The sequence below is a fragment of the Ambystoma mexicanum genome, chromosome 3q (genome assembly GCF_040938575.1).
Source record: "Ambystoma mexicanum isolate Mex_15411 chromosome 3q, UKY_AmexF1_1, whole genome shotgun sequence".
Classification (NCBI taxonomy): Eukaryota; Metazoa; Chordata; class Amphibia; order Caudata; family Ambystomatidae; genus Ambystoma; species Ambystoma mexicanum.
The window spans coordinates 1298099015-1298113388 of record NC_090926.1 but is presented as its reverse complement, the minus strand read 5'-3'; the positions used below and the strand labels follow the sequence as shown (position 1 = coordinate 1298113388).

The following is a 14374-nucleotide window of genomic DNA, read 5'->3' as shown; positions in this document are numbered from 1 at the left end:
GGTCTTACCCTTGCATGGGTGTCCTCCTTCTTGTGGCCACTGGCTCCAAAAGTGTAACAAGTCCCATTGGATCATGACGCATAGGGAGGCTTAGAAAAACCACTCGCGTGCTTTGGAGGATTAGCCCCACTACCCTGACCCGACTCTGGTGACTCCCCTTATTAAACGTTTTGTGGGCCTTTTTGTACAAAGTTGTATCAGTCCCCCCTCCCTCTTTCTCCTTCTGCTTCTTTCCCTCCTCCTGGTTACCTGAAGCAGGCTTGTCCTTATGGGACACTCTGTGAAACCCATAAGTCAGCAGCAACGGCTAGCCTCTTTGCATTTAACTCCTTTGAGTCGGCCAAATGCTGCTTCAGCTCAGGGGAACAAGAGGTGAGAATATGTTCAAGCATGACCAAATGAATCATGCCCTCACAGGTGGTTACCTGATAACCTTCTACCCGGCCACACAAGTGCTTTAACGAATTAGTAACAAAGGTCACATACATGCTTTCTTTTTGTACTCTCTAAATCTTCTCAAGTATTGGGCAGGGGTCTTCTCAGACTTTAAGATGAGAGCTTGCTTTCGATTTGCAAAATCTTGCCTGTCCGCTTTAGACATTTCCATAATGGCACTGCAGCCAGAACGGGGCAGTCTGCTGAGCAACAATGCAATCCTATCTGCATCACCCACTCCTTGTGCTTCACATGCATACTCAGAAGTACAAGCCAATCAAGTATGGCATTCCTATCTTCATACATACTTAGAAGATCTTTTGGGAATCTAGTATGTGAGCAGGACCCAGAACCCTCTCCAGATCCTCTGGATGAACCTTGTGAAGCCTGCATCTTGGCAAGCTCCATCTGGTGATCTCTGTCCTTCTGCCTCTCAACTCTATCAAATTCTAACCTGGCCATATTGAACTCAAGCTTGTTCTCCATCTATTTCTATTTGTTTATTAAGCGCCAAAAGCCGGTGGGCATTATATTAGTGTGCTAACACAGAAAACAATGAAGGACAAAAACAGACCAACAACTACTAGGTGTTGGGGGCCCAAATAGCAGCCCCTATGGCAACCTTTCTAAGCAAATAGCAATGTTTTCAAACCTTTCCTAAATACGAGACGATTCCTATCAATTTGCATGTTTCTGGGGAGCGTATTCCATGCCCGCGCCATCAAAACGGGAAAGGGGCGTCCAATCCCTCCGGTTCTCTTGAACCGGGGGATACAGAGGCTTAGTGTATTGGAGGACTGTAATGTAGGGGCCGTTGTATACATTTCCAGTTTCTCCTTTAAGTAGGATGGTGCGTTTCCAAACAAGCATTTATGTCCTAGGGTGAGTTTCTTAAATTGAATCCTCTCCGCAACTGGGAGCCAGGGAAGTTATATCCTGGCCCCTGACACCCCATCTTGCTAGGCAATGTTACACACCAATCGAACCGTGTCATTCTGGATCCTCTGTAACCTACCCAGGCATTCCTTCCTTGCCCCTCCAAACAAGGAATTGCAGTAATCGAGCCTGGGTAGGAGAATGGCTCGGACCAGCTTTTCACAGTTGTTACTTTATCCACCACAGTGATACAGCCACCATGTACATCAAAACTCTTATAGGCCGGACCCAACACTTCTCTGGCATGTTTAGACCTGTAAACCTTAAGTTCTGTTTTGGTGGCATTTAAGCAAAGCCAATTGGTGGACATCCAATCTTTGATAAAGGTATAGAGGTTATTTAGGTTTTCTTGATCTGTCTCAAAATGTCCACTAAGCTCCATGGTGAGCTGGAAGTCATCAGCATAATTACGAATTTGTATCCCTAATTTCTCCAGTCCAACACATAAAGGCTTAATATAAATATTGAACAAGGATGGAGACAAGCGCGCGCCCTGCGGTACCCCACAGGAAATCTGGCCAGGATCAGATGAGGCTTCTCCCCAACACACTCTCGAAATCCGACCAGAAAGAAAGGAATCCATCTGTTTAATAGCATTTTCTGAGCAATGGGCAGTATGAGCCAGCGCCTTGAGTAGCCGTTCATGATCAAGTAGGTCGAAAGCTGCCGATAAATCCAACAGGATCTGCAGCCCCAACCCACTTCTTTCCCATGCCGTCCGCATATGAGTATGCAATTCCAAAGGGGCCCTCTGTTCAGTAATCGCTATGAAAACCTGACCGTTTCTTATGGAGAAGACTCGTATCGTCCATGAACTGTTGGAGTTTTGTCAATGATTTTCAAAAGAAACAAGGTGTTGGCAATTGCCTATGATTGGCGGGATCATTGGATACAAACCATGGGTCACCGCTAGATTCTTAATGCTGGGAGGAATAACGCCCGGGAAAAAGGAAGCATTTATGAATCTCCTAAAGAAGGGTGCACACCCTTCCTTATTCTCCAGTATCACCTGAGAGGGGAATAGATCTCTGGGGCAGTTGGTGGGTGCATCTCTTTTAGTAGGCCACCAACATCAAAAGAGAGGGTGGGGGGCTTGACATTGCTCGGTCCCAATGGGAGCATAAAAATCCACCAAGGTCTGTTTGCCCCGATCTACACTGATCTTAGCGCGTGTAGTAGCAAGTTTACCCACAAAGGTCCTGGGTGCAGTCGTTGCGAGAAGGCTCAAATGATCTATTCAGGGCATTAGATTTTTCCCAGCTTTTGAAAAGTTTGATCAGTTCTTTGGTTTCATTTCCAGTACTCCTGATTTGTGCATTAATATTTCTTGGTCTTCATCATTTTGAGTTTATAATCCTTCTCAATACATTTCCAAGCTTCTTTACTTGGCTGAGACTTTCTTTTGATCATGCTTTCCTTTTCGACTGCTTTAGCAGGGTAAGATCAGGAGTGAACCACTTCTGATGGGTTGGTCGACCTTGCACTGTTTTATGCGTGAGCGGGGCAATTCTGTTTTACAAAAGCCAATAGGTGGGTATTGTATCTCTCGGGCCAAGGAGTCAGGAGACTGGTGATTGGCTGCCATAGACATGAGTTCTATCAAACAGTTTGCCATTTCGCTAGGACTAATCCTTTGGAAATTCCTGCAATGAACCTAGCGAGCAGTACCATGTCTACGCTGGTAGGGGGTTGAAAGTTCTGCCTTACAGGTGATGGAAAAAGTGATCTGACCATATACAAGGAGCAGTGGTCACGTTGGTCACCCCCATGTTCCTTATAGCCAGCCAGTCTAGTGTGTGGCCTTTTATAATCGAAGGGTCTGAATTGTAGACATGGATGTCTATATTTTTTAATGACCGTTCTAGGTCTATGGCGGGTTTATCTCTAGGAGCCCCCATCCAATGATTAAGATTGCCCAACATAATCTTGGAGCAATTTGGTCCTTAAGCCTGAGCTTCTCCTTTTTCGGGTCAAACAATGCCTCTGCATCTGAGGAGGTTAAAGACAAAAGTCCAGAAGCTTCACTTTCCTCCTCCTATTCCTCACCATTAGTAACTCGATGACTGCTGTTGGGTCCATCCCCAGCCCCACTACCAGTACCATTAGATAAGGGAGGTACACATTTGCTCTTTCAAAATCAAGAATTTTAACTATCAATTCAGCTGTAGTGCCAAAGACTGTTAGGCCCCTGTCACTACACAACTTTTTCAAGTTGCTCTATCTGCAACGCTCTCTTCCTAAATACTCTCCTTCCATGGCCCTCCGTTCGTCTTCCTCCAACTCTCTGCGGGTGAGCCGCTTCTCCAAGCAGAGACATGGGGGGAAAATCCTTATCCACTGCAGGTGCCTCCCTCTGGAACAGCCTCCCTTCCTCCCTGCCTCTCTCCATCTTGAGCCGGATCACCTTAAGTTCTGGAAACTCCTCAAGACCTTCCTCTTCGCCTGCTCCTTCTCTCCCTCTCCCCTGCTAACCACCTCTTTCTGCTCTGCTACACTCTCTCTACTTCTGCTCAGTTTGGCTGACTGGCTGCCTGGTTTATCTTTCAGAGCCTCATAGGTCCCAAGCTCTCCTCGCCAGTCTCCTGCACTTGCCCCCGGGCCTTGCACTTGCTGCAGCACTACTGCACTTAGGTTACTATCGATGAGAGTGGTTCTCATTGAACTTAACCCATGTTGTGAAAGGACTGGCGCACTTGGTCCCTATTGCCCCCGCCACACACTTCCTTTCTGTGCACCCGCATGATCTGAATGTACCATACCTAGTAAGATCGCTTGTCTTCCCCTCCCATGCATGGTTGCGCTTTGAAACACTTGTGTATAAGCGCATAATAATCAATCAATCAAGTGATCCACTTTAGAAGAACTTAAATCAGTGAAAGTAACAGTTTCCATGTTAACTATTTTAGTAGGTGACTGTTAACTACAAGACAATCAAAAATCACAGTGTACCGTGTAAGTATTATCTGGACACACCACAAGTGCACTACACTGCGGTACCCAATACTGATCCTTTTCACAGAGCACCCAGATGTTAAGTGGAGGGGGTCATCTCACCGCTCTCTGGGAGCTGTAGCCAAACCAGTTCAAGGTAGCAATGACGAGAGGTCTAGGCTAAGTCTCAAGAGGGGGTGGGTTTGTAAAGGGTCCATAATGGGTACACAATGGGAATCACAAATTACACTTAGACAGTATGTATAAAAAAACCGTTATTTATTTATGGCCAAACACTATGAAAAATAACTACTAACAGGTTAAAGTATCACACAATACTAATAATGGATTACATATACAGTCACTAGAGTAGGGCATAATGCAAATCAAACCCCTGTAAAAGAAAGTCTAGATTGGTTTATGCAGTACATGTCCACAGAGAATTAACCCTAACTTCAAAAGTGCTTCCCTAAGTTGTCTGAGCCTTGTGCCCAAAAGTTCAGGAAAAGTTCTGACCTAGTTTGTAACGCTGGAAATAATGAAGGTAGGGTCTCTGGGGTCGAGTGAACGATTCCAATTGTTACGCTCACCTGGCTCCCACAGAGGCGTCGATCGGAACTGGACAGCTGCGGTCTCCACCAATGTGACGCGTAGGGCCGAGATGACGGACTGGACTGGCCCACCTATCTTCGTTTTCTTGGCCCGTAGGAATATTCTTCTGCAAATGGAGAAGGGGAATTAACCACCCGTGGAGTTGAGCGTAAATCCCCCCCAGCCCCGCGGTTCTCCCCACAGATCACCTTTGAGGTCCCCTCTTATAGTCTCACCTGATGGTTTGAAAAGATGAGCTCTCCATCCTGCATTGAGCGCAGGGGTGCGTTGATAACCAGTTGCTTCACTGGCTCGAAGGAATTGGTGAGTTCCAGAACAATATTGACTCCGAGATTCCCGGCAAGACGCCGTAAGTATAAAGTTGGTAAGAGTTCAAATGCCTGACTTTCACTCTTGTCCGATTCCTTGCAGGTTGCAGCTTGACCCTAATGAAGAGTTCCTCGTGGCAACCGGTAATATTCTGGTAAGGATTTGTATTTTCCAACACAGTTCGATAAAATAATGTCAATATGTAACCTGTTGCTTTCTCCCTTATTCAGGCCCTGAGAGAAAGTATGAAGTCTCGGGGAATAATACCTCTGGCGGTAAAATCAGGTAAGTCTATTGTGGTGAGGAGGGTTCCCCTTGTTAGTCCCTTTGTTTCACCTTGCTGTCCTTTTGTTTCCCCTTGGGGGCCGGAGTTCGGCGAAGATGCAGTGGAAGCTGCGCCGACCCGTGAAGAGGAATAGTACCCCCGGTGGTAAAATCAGGTAAGTCTATGGGGGGGTAACTACTATTACTCTGTGTATTCCCTTGGCTCACCTTGCTGTTCTTGTCTTCTCCTTAGGTGCCGGAGTGCGGCGGGAACATGCAGGAGGATGCGGTGGAATGTGAAGATGCTGCGAAGGCCGGTGAGTTCAGCGCGGCGCTGCAGCAGGCGAGGCGACGCGCATAAAATAACTTCTTTCTTCCAGCTCGAAGGCGCGATGGATCGGGAATTTCAGGTAAGGATCAAAGGTATTGCTCTTGTTCTAACCTTTTCCCCTTCTTTCTCCCTTTTTCTAGGAGCTCCAAACTCGAGGCGGGCATGGCAGAAGGCTGGATGCAGACTTGCAGGCACAGTGAGGGTTACGCTGCTGGATGCAGAATAACACGAAGCGCGTGCTGCTCTTCGGGCGTGGTTTAAATAGCCTCCAAAGTAGTCCCAGGTAAGTATTCCTCCTCAGCCCCGCCCGAGTAAAAAATAGTCCCGAAGTAAAGTAGTCCCTTCCAAGCCTCTGTTGGCTTGGAGCTCTTACAGCATGGTCTGCATCAGGTAAGTTTGCAGCATGGTCTGCATCAGGTAAGTTTTAATGTATGAGGCTGGCGCCTATGGCGCCAGGACAGACTCTCCATATGAGCGGACTGGACCCAAATAGCCCCTAGCAGGGGTTGTTGGGCTTGCTTAGGATAACTTGATGCCTGCTTCCGGAGTTGCTGGACTTGGTCTGGATCCCCGGGGGTAGGCGGCATGACATTGTTAGAGGACAAGTTATTCTAGCTAACAGCGGAGCCCCCTACTTTTGGAAGGATTGCGCGAGCAAGCTTTGTCAAAGCCAATGTATTGTAAAAGTTTTATAAAAGTTAGCAAAACCTTTAAAGGGCGTTTAAGGACAGGTAAGAAGCACTGTAACTCACCCCCATACTCAGATTCTTCACAGGACTTGGCAGGTCAATGGAAGAAGGTCCGAGGACGCTTTTCCCGCCGTCAGCCTTACTTAGTCCTTGATTCGCAGGGGTTGCAGGTTTGAGCAGCTCTCCGGTAGGTGTCTTAAGCTGGTGCAAGGATTCTTGGATGAAGAATGCAATAAAACACGATGCAGGACTTGTCTCAGGACTGGACTTGACGCAGGTAAGCTGTTTCGAACGGCGGTCAGCGGAGCATGGCGATGCAACGGGAACTCATTTGTCATAGTCAGACTTTCCCTCCTCTCTCAGGTCCCCTTGATGCTAGGACTCCAAATTTCACTGAGGTAAGTCTTATAGGACAAGCTTCCAAGTTCCAGGTTTTAACGCCGTACAGCGACTTCTGCAGCACGGTAGCCGAAACTGGGAGCTGGTAAGCCACAGGGCAGTCCCTGGGCACTTCCGAAGGCTCTTCTTCGCAGGGTACCAAACAGACGTCAGGAATGGATGTTCCCTCCACTCCACGGGTCACAGCTCCCTCGCAGGACTGCTGAAGATCAATAGCAAGACAGGGCTCTTCCAGGACAGCAGCAGACGTTGGTTGCCAGGCCTCGTTCAGGCGGGTCTCTGGTCTCCTCACAGGTCTCACAGCTATACAGGAATATTGGCTCCTTCAGGTTACTGCAGGATCTCTCCAGAGTGGATGCAGGGGTCCTCTTCTTATCCCAAAAGCCAGGTAAGAGCCGAGATAGCAGAACTAGCCCCACACACACACCCCAGTAGTGGTCCTATCGGGACCACTGACTGGAACATTCATGCATACCACTCAGATACACTGAAACCAGTATGTGAATTGGAGTCTGACTGACCCAGCCCACATCCTGCCAGCAAACACACACAGCCCTCCAGTAGCCCGCCAAAAGCTTCTGCTATCCCGGGCACTGGAAGTCCTTATAAGTATTTTCCTGGTCTCACAGGCCAGGGAGACGGCTAAAAAAAAAAGCTGGCCAAAGAACAAGCGAAAAAACTCGGGGCATGCCCTTGTTTAGACACTAGTCACACTTAATAGCCAAATGCGGTAAAAGCGGTAAGGCTGAAACGAAAAGCACCAGAAAATGGTAAAAAGTCACTGCTGCCACCAGCTTGTCCATTTAGCACACCTAGAGTAACCAAACATCCTTTGAGTGCGAGTCTAGGGCAAAAACAAAAGTGTACCCCATTCTACTGCATTGTAAGATACATTGTACAATGATAAAGGTTACCACAAGTGATAACAAGTTACAAAATCTGCGGTTTTCTTTCTAAATTTTCCGGGCTAGAAAAGCCCGGAAAACTTAGAAAGAAAACCACAGCTTTTATAATATTTGCAGTGCATAGTTAAAAAATAAGCACTTACCTACATGCAGCTTTCCTGCCTGCATTCTCTGGTCTCCGGTACTAATGAAGCAAAAACCACCCAGTGGTAGCTTTTCTTTATTACAGCTGAAGGCTTCTGCTTCATTAGTGCCGAAAGGGCAGAGTTTAACACAAGCACAGGAGGCTCATTCATTTCACAAAATGGATGCCTCCTAGTGCTTCACATTTTTGAGTTTGAGCCTCATTTGCTCAAGGGACTTTGTTTAAAAATATTTTATATATATATATATATATTTTTTTTTTTGATTATGGGCCATCTTTTTAGCCAATAATATTTTTGAGTGAACTAACCCTTTATGGCTTCACTGCACTGTAAAAAGTACAGATCAGGATCAAAAATAAAAGCAAAATGTTTGGAGGTCCATTAAAATGGAAGGAAGGGTGCAGTAAAGAGAAATCTTTCCTAACATACTGTGTGCAATGTGAAACAGTAAGAGTGCAAAAGGGATCCATAGTTTCCCAGTACTGATCGTCTGAAGGACTGATCCGTTTCTCCGTTGCAATGAGCAAAACAACAGGGAGGTAAAGCTGAATGCTTTGCTTGCCTTCAGAATGTCAGCACAGGACCAAAAATGCAGCAAAAAGAAGGAAGGGCCTTCATAGATACTATGGAGGGGAAGTGGCAAAAAGAGAAATCCTTTCCTAATGTAGAGGCTCAGTGCCGCAGGGCTGGTGGCTAACGTTCTAGTTCTTCCATAGCATTGCTTCAGTTCTACCTAATCCCTTGGTACTTTCTGTTGTGTAATAAAGAACTCTGAATATTTTGCTTCAAATGATCTGTAGATCCCGTGGCACTGACAGTGGACAATCACTTGTTGAATGTTGTGTTGGCGACACTCTATGGAACTACCCTCACTTACATCCTAAGCGTTGCTCATGGCTGCTCAGCCATAGCTACCACTAGATGAGTCTGAGTATGCATGCTATGGGCCGTCTCCCTCTGTATACCTACATTTCACAGAGCACAATTTTAACTAATGAGATTTCACCGATTTATTTCACCGAAAATGGCAGGTATATGTATAATGCATAATGGGTGGGGTGTGGGGTAAGGGTATAAATTAGGGTAGGGAGGGGTGAGAGGGGCTGCAGGGGGTCTCCCGCCCCCCCTAATTATAAAAATAAATAAAAGGAAAACGGTTCTTTTAGTTTTTCGGTGAAATGGATTTGGTGAAATCACATACATCCGTCTCCCTCGTCCCATTTTTTTTAAAGGGAAGAGAGAACCTGGCGTAACATGTTGGAATAATTTTCTTATGAGTGAGACGCATCACTCTGCCGAGTAAGAGGCTAATGACATAAATGCTGGGTGGGTAACTAGGGTGCTATGTGCCTGCATGCGCTTCTCGCTTCACCACACACTCATGTATCTTTGTCTTTCTCCACAGATCGGGTTCAGCCTGTCCCATGCGAAGAGCGGTCAGTTTCTCTCTTCTACGGTGAGCTCTGTGCGCCAAATACAACTACGGGTGTAAGTGAAAAGATTTGAAGGATGTGGTAGGATTGAATGACCCAATGTGGCCTTTCAATAAAGTCAGGAATCGTAGGCCACTATTTGTATTCAGTGAGGGTTCTTTTGTCAGCTTCATATAAAGTGGGCCAATGGTGTTTTTAGCACCCTTATTTACCGAGCACTCGTGCAGATGCTGTGAGTATCTTTGTCTTGGAAGTGTGAGTACTCCTTCATAGTGTGTATACATCTCAATTTCAGTTACGCATGCAAGTGCTTTCCCTTGGTACTGTAAAACCATACTTTGTCTTGGTATTATATGTAGGTACTTTTTTTGGTACTGTGCCCTTTGACATAGTAAACTGAATAAAAGTACTTTGTTTCAGTACTTGGTGTATAAGTACTTTGTCCTGGTTGCACAGGTGCATGTGTATGTGTTTAAGATCTTTGTTCTGGTCTAGTAAGTGTAAGTGCTTTTCTTTGTCTGTGTGTGGGGGGCTGGGCAAGGGGGTGTTTATTATATGTGTCCTTTTCCAGTATGTGCAAGTTCTTTGTCGAGGGGTGTGTGTGTGTGTGTGTGTGTGTGTGTGTGTGTGTGTGTGTGTGTGTGTTTGTTTTGTCTGTGTGGGTGAGTGTTTGAAGGTTTTGTCTTGGTACAATATGTGTAAGTATTTTGTCTGGGTTGCATATATATAGTATGTGTAAGTTGTTCGTCTAGGGTGTCTGTGTGTTGTGTATTTAAGGTCTTTGTTCAATTACAGTATTTGTAATTACTTTGTCTTGGTTGCATGTTTGTGTTTTTGACTATTGTCCTGGTGCATGTGTAATTACATTCATTTTGTTGATTTGTTGATGCTCAATGCATCTGTAAGTAGTTGTCTTGGCGCAATGCAAGTGAGCACTTTGTCTTGTATTGTCTGTATGTGCGTTGGTTACAATTACATCATTGCATTTGTGTTTATATGGAAGCACATGAAATCAAGAAAATGTGAATGTCCTGGTACGGGATATGCTAGCACATTGTCTTTGTAGCACGTGAATTCTCTGGTATAGAATTTGAAAGTACTTTGTCTTGTTTGCATGCGAGTGTCCTGGTACAGAATATGCTACCACATTGTCTTGGTTGCGTATGACTGCCCTGTTATAGAATATGCTAGCACATTGGGCCTCATTACACGGTAGGCGGTAGGGGTTTACCGGTACCGGTAAGGGCACCGGTACCCTTAAACCCCTACCGCCTTACTACGAGTTCCCTTTGCGGGACCCGACTTTAACGGCTGGTTTTACCAGCCGTTAAAGTAGGGTGCCGCAAAGGGACCTCGGAGCTAATTACGGTACCGTAATTAGCACCTTCCCCATTCCCATTATGCCCTATGTGGGCAAAAATGGGAATGGGGAAGAGCCTTGGTGAATGGGGAATTACCGCCCCCGCTCACCTTGGAGTAGGGCGGTAATTCTGCCATCCACCAAGGCGGACACGGTAAAATACCGGCGGCAACCATGGCGCTAATCGCGCCATGGTTACCGCCTACCCTGTAATGAGGCCCGTTGTCTTGGTTATGTATACCTGCCCTGGTACAGAATAATAAGTACTCTGTTTTGGTTAGCTGGGGGTGTGTGTGGGTGTGTGAGATCATGGCTATGTACAGTATGATTTAGTTGATTTGTCGCAGTTGCATTTGCACATTATTTCTCTTGGTGCAGTGCATGTAAATGCTGTCTTTCTACTGTGTGTTCGTTGTAACAAGTCCTGTACTCAGGCCTTGCCAAGAGGGGATGATAGCCTCACTCAGCCAGGGGTGGGCGGCCTACCACGGAGGAATCCAGAGAAAGATGGTGGCTGTTGAGAGAGCCCTAATTCCGGTCCCCACTCAAAGTGCCAGCCGTTTTTTCTGCAGAACTAAATTGCATCACCCAATACCTATGAAGAAACATGCTGGCAGAGTATTTGTCTGTGATTTCAGAATGGAGCGCGAGCAGCCGGAAGAAGAGCAGCCCAGTAGAAGAGTAACTGCGCCCCATGCAACTTTCTATCCCAGACCTGACAAACCACAACCCAAGAGAAGGCGGCACTGATCAACCTGCTGAGTACACCCGTTCACAGGCCAATGACATAATGGAGGCAGAGAGCTGCGCCAGAGCTCCGGAATGGAAGAGCGGTTTGCTGCGACTGCCCACGAGATGCACAGAGAGGCCTCCCCTACGGTCCCTGTGGCGATCCCTCGCTGCCAAAAGCAGCACAGCTTAACCACTATTTGAAACCTGCAGTGTCTCTGATTCCACCTGGACTGGGAAAGTAGGGTCTAATTGATTTGGTTAGGATCACCAGGAGACAGGGAGAAGGATACAGGAGGAAACGGGAAACCGTAAGCGGGAGCGTGTGATTGTGTTACTGAATTCAGACGAGGTGGCGGTGGCCGACCAAATGACCAGCAAGAGGAAGGAGGGCAGTGGAGGCCGATGAGGCTTTGGATAGTGAGTGCAACTGGTACTGCCGTGTGGGTGAGCTTCACAGTGTGGCAAGTGCGATTAGGAGAGATAATGGAAGATTATTATGTGTTTGAGTAGGAGGTTGGTCCAGTAGTAGTGTGGCGGTAGGAGTAGATGGAGGAGAAATGAGTAGTGCAGGTGGGAGAGTAGGAGCTAGGAGGAGTAGCATCAAAGGATGGAGGCAAGGCCCAGAAAGAAAAAGACCCATCAGAGGCACAGCGGGTATAGAGTAAAGGCGGGTGGAGTTGGAAGATGGAATGTAGAAAGGGGTATGGTAGAGGACAGAGTGAGCATGATGGAAACCCGTACACATCAACCAGGGCATCTGAAAGGCACAATTACCTAGCCCTGTAGAACACTAACCACTGGATAGAGTAAGGACAGTTAAGAAGTCCCAGAGGGAGCTTAGTTTCATAAGGCCACATGTCTTTATGGACAGTGCAGCTTATTTAGCCCTTTAGCTTATTGAGGCAGAAACTATCTGTATCTGAGAGAGATCCTGACCGCTGTTCAATAAGAACTGTGATTATTCACTAGATGTCGTAACTTATCCCGTGGGGGAAACCCGAGTGACCGTTAAGCACAGAGAAGGAGATTGGGATACCGTGACGCTTCAGGGAGATGCTGTGTGCCGTTAGTAAAGAGCAAAAACCTGCACAATGGAGCTGGGACATTGGTCGGTAGTCCGACATATGAAAAATGTGTGAACCTGGGATTTGCACTTGAATATTGAGAGGACTCAAATAGCCCTGGCAGGAGAGTAAGCCAGGGATTGGAGAAACTGGGCAGAGACCCCCAATAAGTACTGAGAAAACGGGGGAAGAAATCTCCCTTTTTGAATTGTGGACCTAAAGGGGGAAAAAAACCAAACCCTTTTCTGGAAAAAGGCATTGGGGGTCCAGAGAAAGAACTGAGAAAACTCATGGTTAAGAGCCATCCCCTTTGATCAACACTGAAAATGCCACTTTGTCCAAGTCTTACTCTTGATCCATCACAACTGTTATAAGGTAGAGTAACTCGGGGTTCTTGAACATACTGACACGAAGAACAACAAGAAACTAGGTAATCCAAGTACTAGGAGAGTTGGCCCTGCGGAGCAATGAAAATGAAATCTGTGAAAGAAACGAGGGACTTGTACAGTGGGCCCAGATACTCCTAGCAACATTATAAAAAATTGATAATAGACTAAACACTTGGTCTTGGACAGCCGCAGAAGACTGCAGGTGTGCTGCGTACTGAAACGCGCGATATGCGAACCTGCATCTCTGGCCCGGAGGGAGAAAGCTCCAAGGATGCTGGCAGTTCTCCGTGTCCAAAGATTGTTGGGTCTGCAGGAGAAGACCAGTGTCGAGAGGAGGCCGGAATGCGGGCTTCAGCCAGGTACACCATCGCACAACCACGGGGAAAGTAAGATGCCATAGAAACCAAACCGACTGCCTGACCATCCCAGGAAGTCCTGATGACGTGCCGAAAACCCCAACAAGATAAAGGGTGGCACCGGCGACCAGGAGGGGACGCAGGGCGGTTTACCAAGAGAGGGCATGCAATTGTCCCTAGGCCCTTTGCAACCATAATTGTTGGGTGGCACGGAAGGGGCAGAAAGCCTACAAACCTTCTCCTCATTGCAGTGGTGGAACGAAGCCCGTTGACCACCAGGGAAGGGTCGAGGACCCCAAGTAACCTTGAGAAGGAGAGTCCCTCACAACAGTGATGGGGATAAACCCACTGATAGCCAAAGGAGGATCAGGAACCCTAAACAAGATTAGAGTCATCTTCCTTGTGGCAGTACTTGGCAGGTAAGTGAACCTAGTGGGCCAGATCAAAGAAGAGTAGCCAGGTACATGGACCCTCCTTACACTCAGGATTGTGTGTTGAAGGTGTGAAACATATTGGAAAGAAGACCAAGGGAAGGGAGTCGTTGCCCCTGGATGTAAGGAACTGATAACATACCAGGAGAAGGTAGTGATTCTCCTGGTAACCCGAACGACAGTACGGTTAAAAAAGGCATGATGCTTGTCATCGGGGAAGAGGTCCAGTAGCGGCGCCAACTTAAACCACAGCTCCCGGTCGTATCTGGCCACTGTCGCGAGGGCGGTGGCAGTCTTGACCGTCGTCGCCGCCGCCGAGTAGTTAACCTTTCTACCCATAGAATCCATTTTCTTCCCCTCGTGGTCCGGAGAGGTGGAAGAAGAGGACGCCGAACTCGACGATTTCTTCCTGGCGGCCGCCGAGACTGCCTAGTCCGGTGACGGGTGAGACTGCAAGCACAGGGGTGCAGAGTCCGGCACCCTGTACTTTTTCTCCAGCCGGTCTCTTTTCGTTGGAGCTGTCAAGGGGTTCTTCATCTGAGCCAGCCCTTCATCCCAAAAATCGTCCAGGAGTGGGACCGAAAGGATGGTCTTCCTCTTCGCCTCCCGGCACTGATATAAGAAACCTTCCTTCTTCTTCTCCTCCGGCGTG

The 14374-nt window shown here is 47.2% G+C and overlaps 1 protein-coding gene across 2 annotated transcripts in view; it reads left to right on the top strand.

Annotated features, from left to right (window-relative positions):
* The window catches only part of LOC138447901 (protein GPR108-like), an 851977-nt gene that overhangs the window by 46538 nt on the left and 791065 nt on the right, over positions 1 to 14374 (top strand). The window contains exon 3 of one of the 2 annotated variants that reach the window (XM_069604412.1): positions 9363 to 9413. In XM_069604412.1, the coding sequence (XP_069460513.1) occupies positions 9363 to 9413 (51 nt within the window). Of the gene's footprint in view, positions 1 to 9362; positions 9446 to 14374 lie in introns of those variants that run through there. The other variant, XM_069604414.1, reaches the window with a different exon arrangement.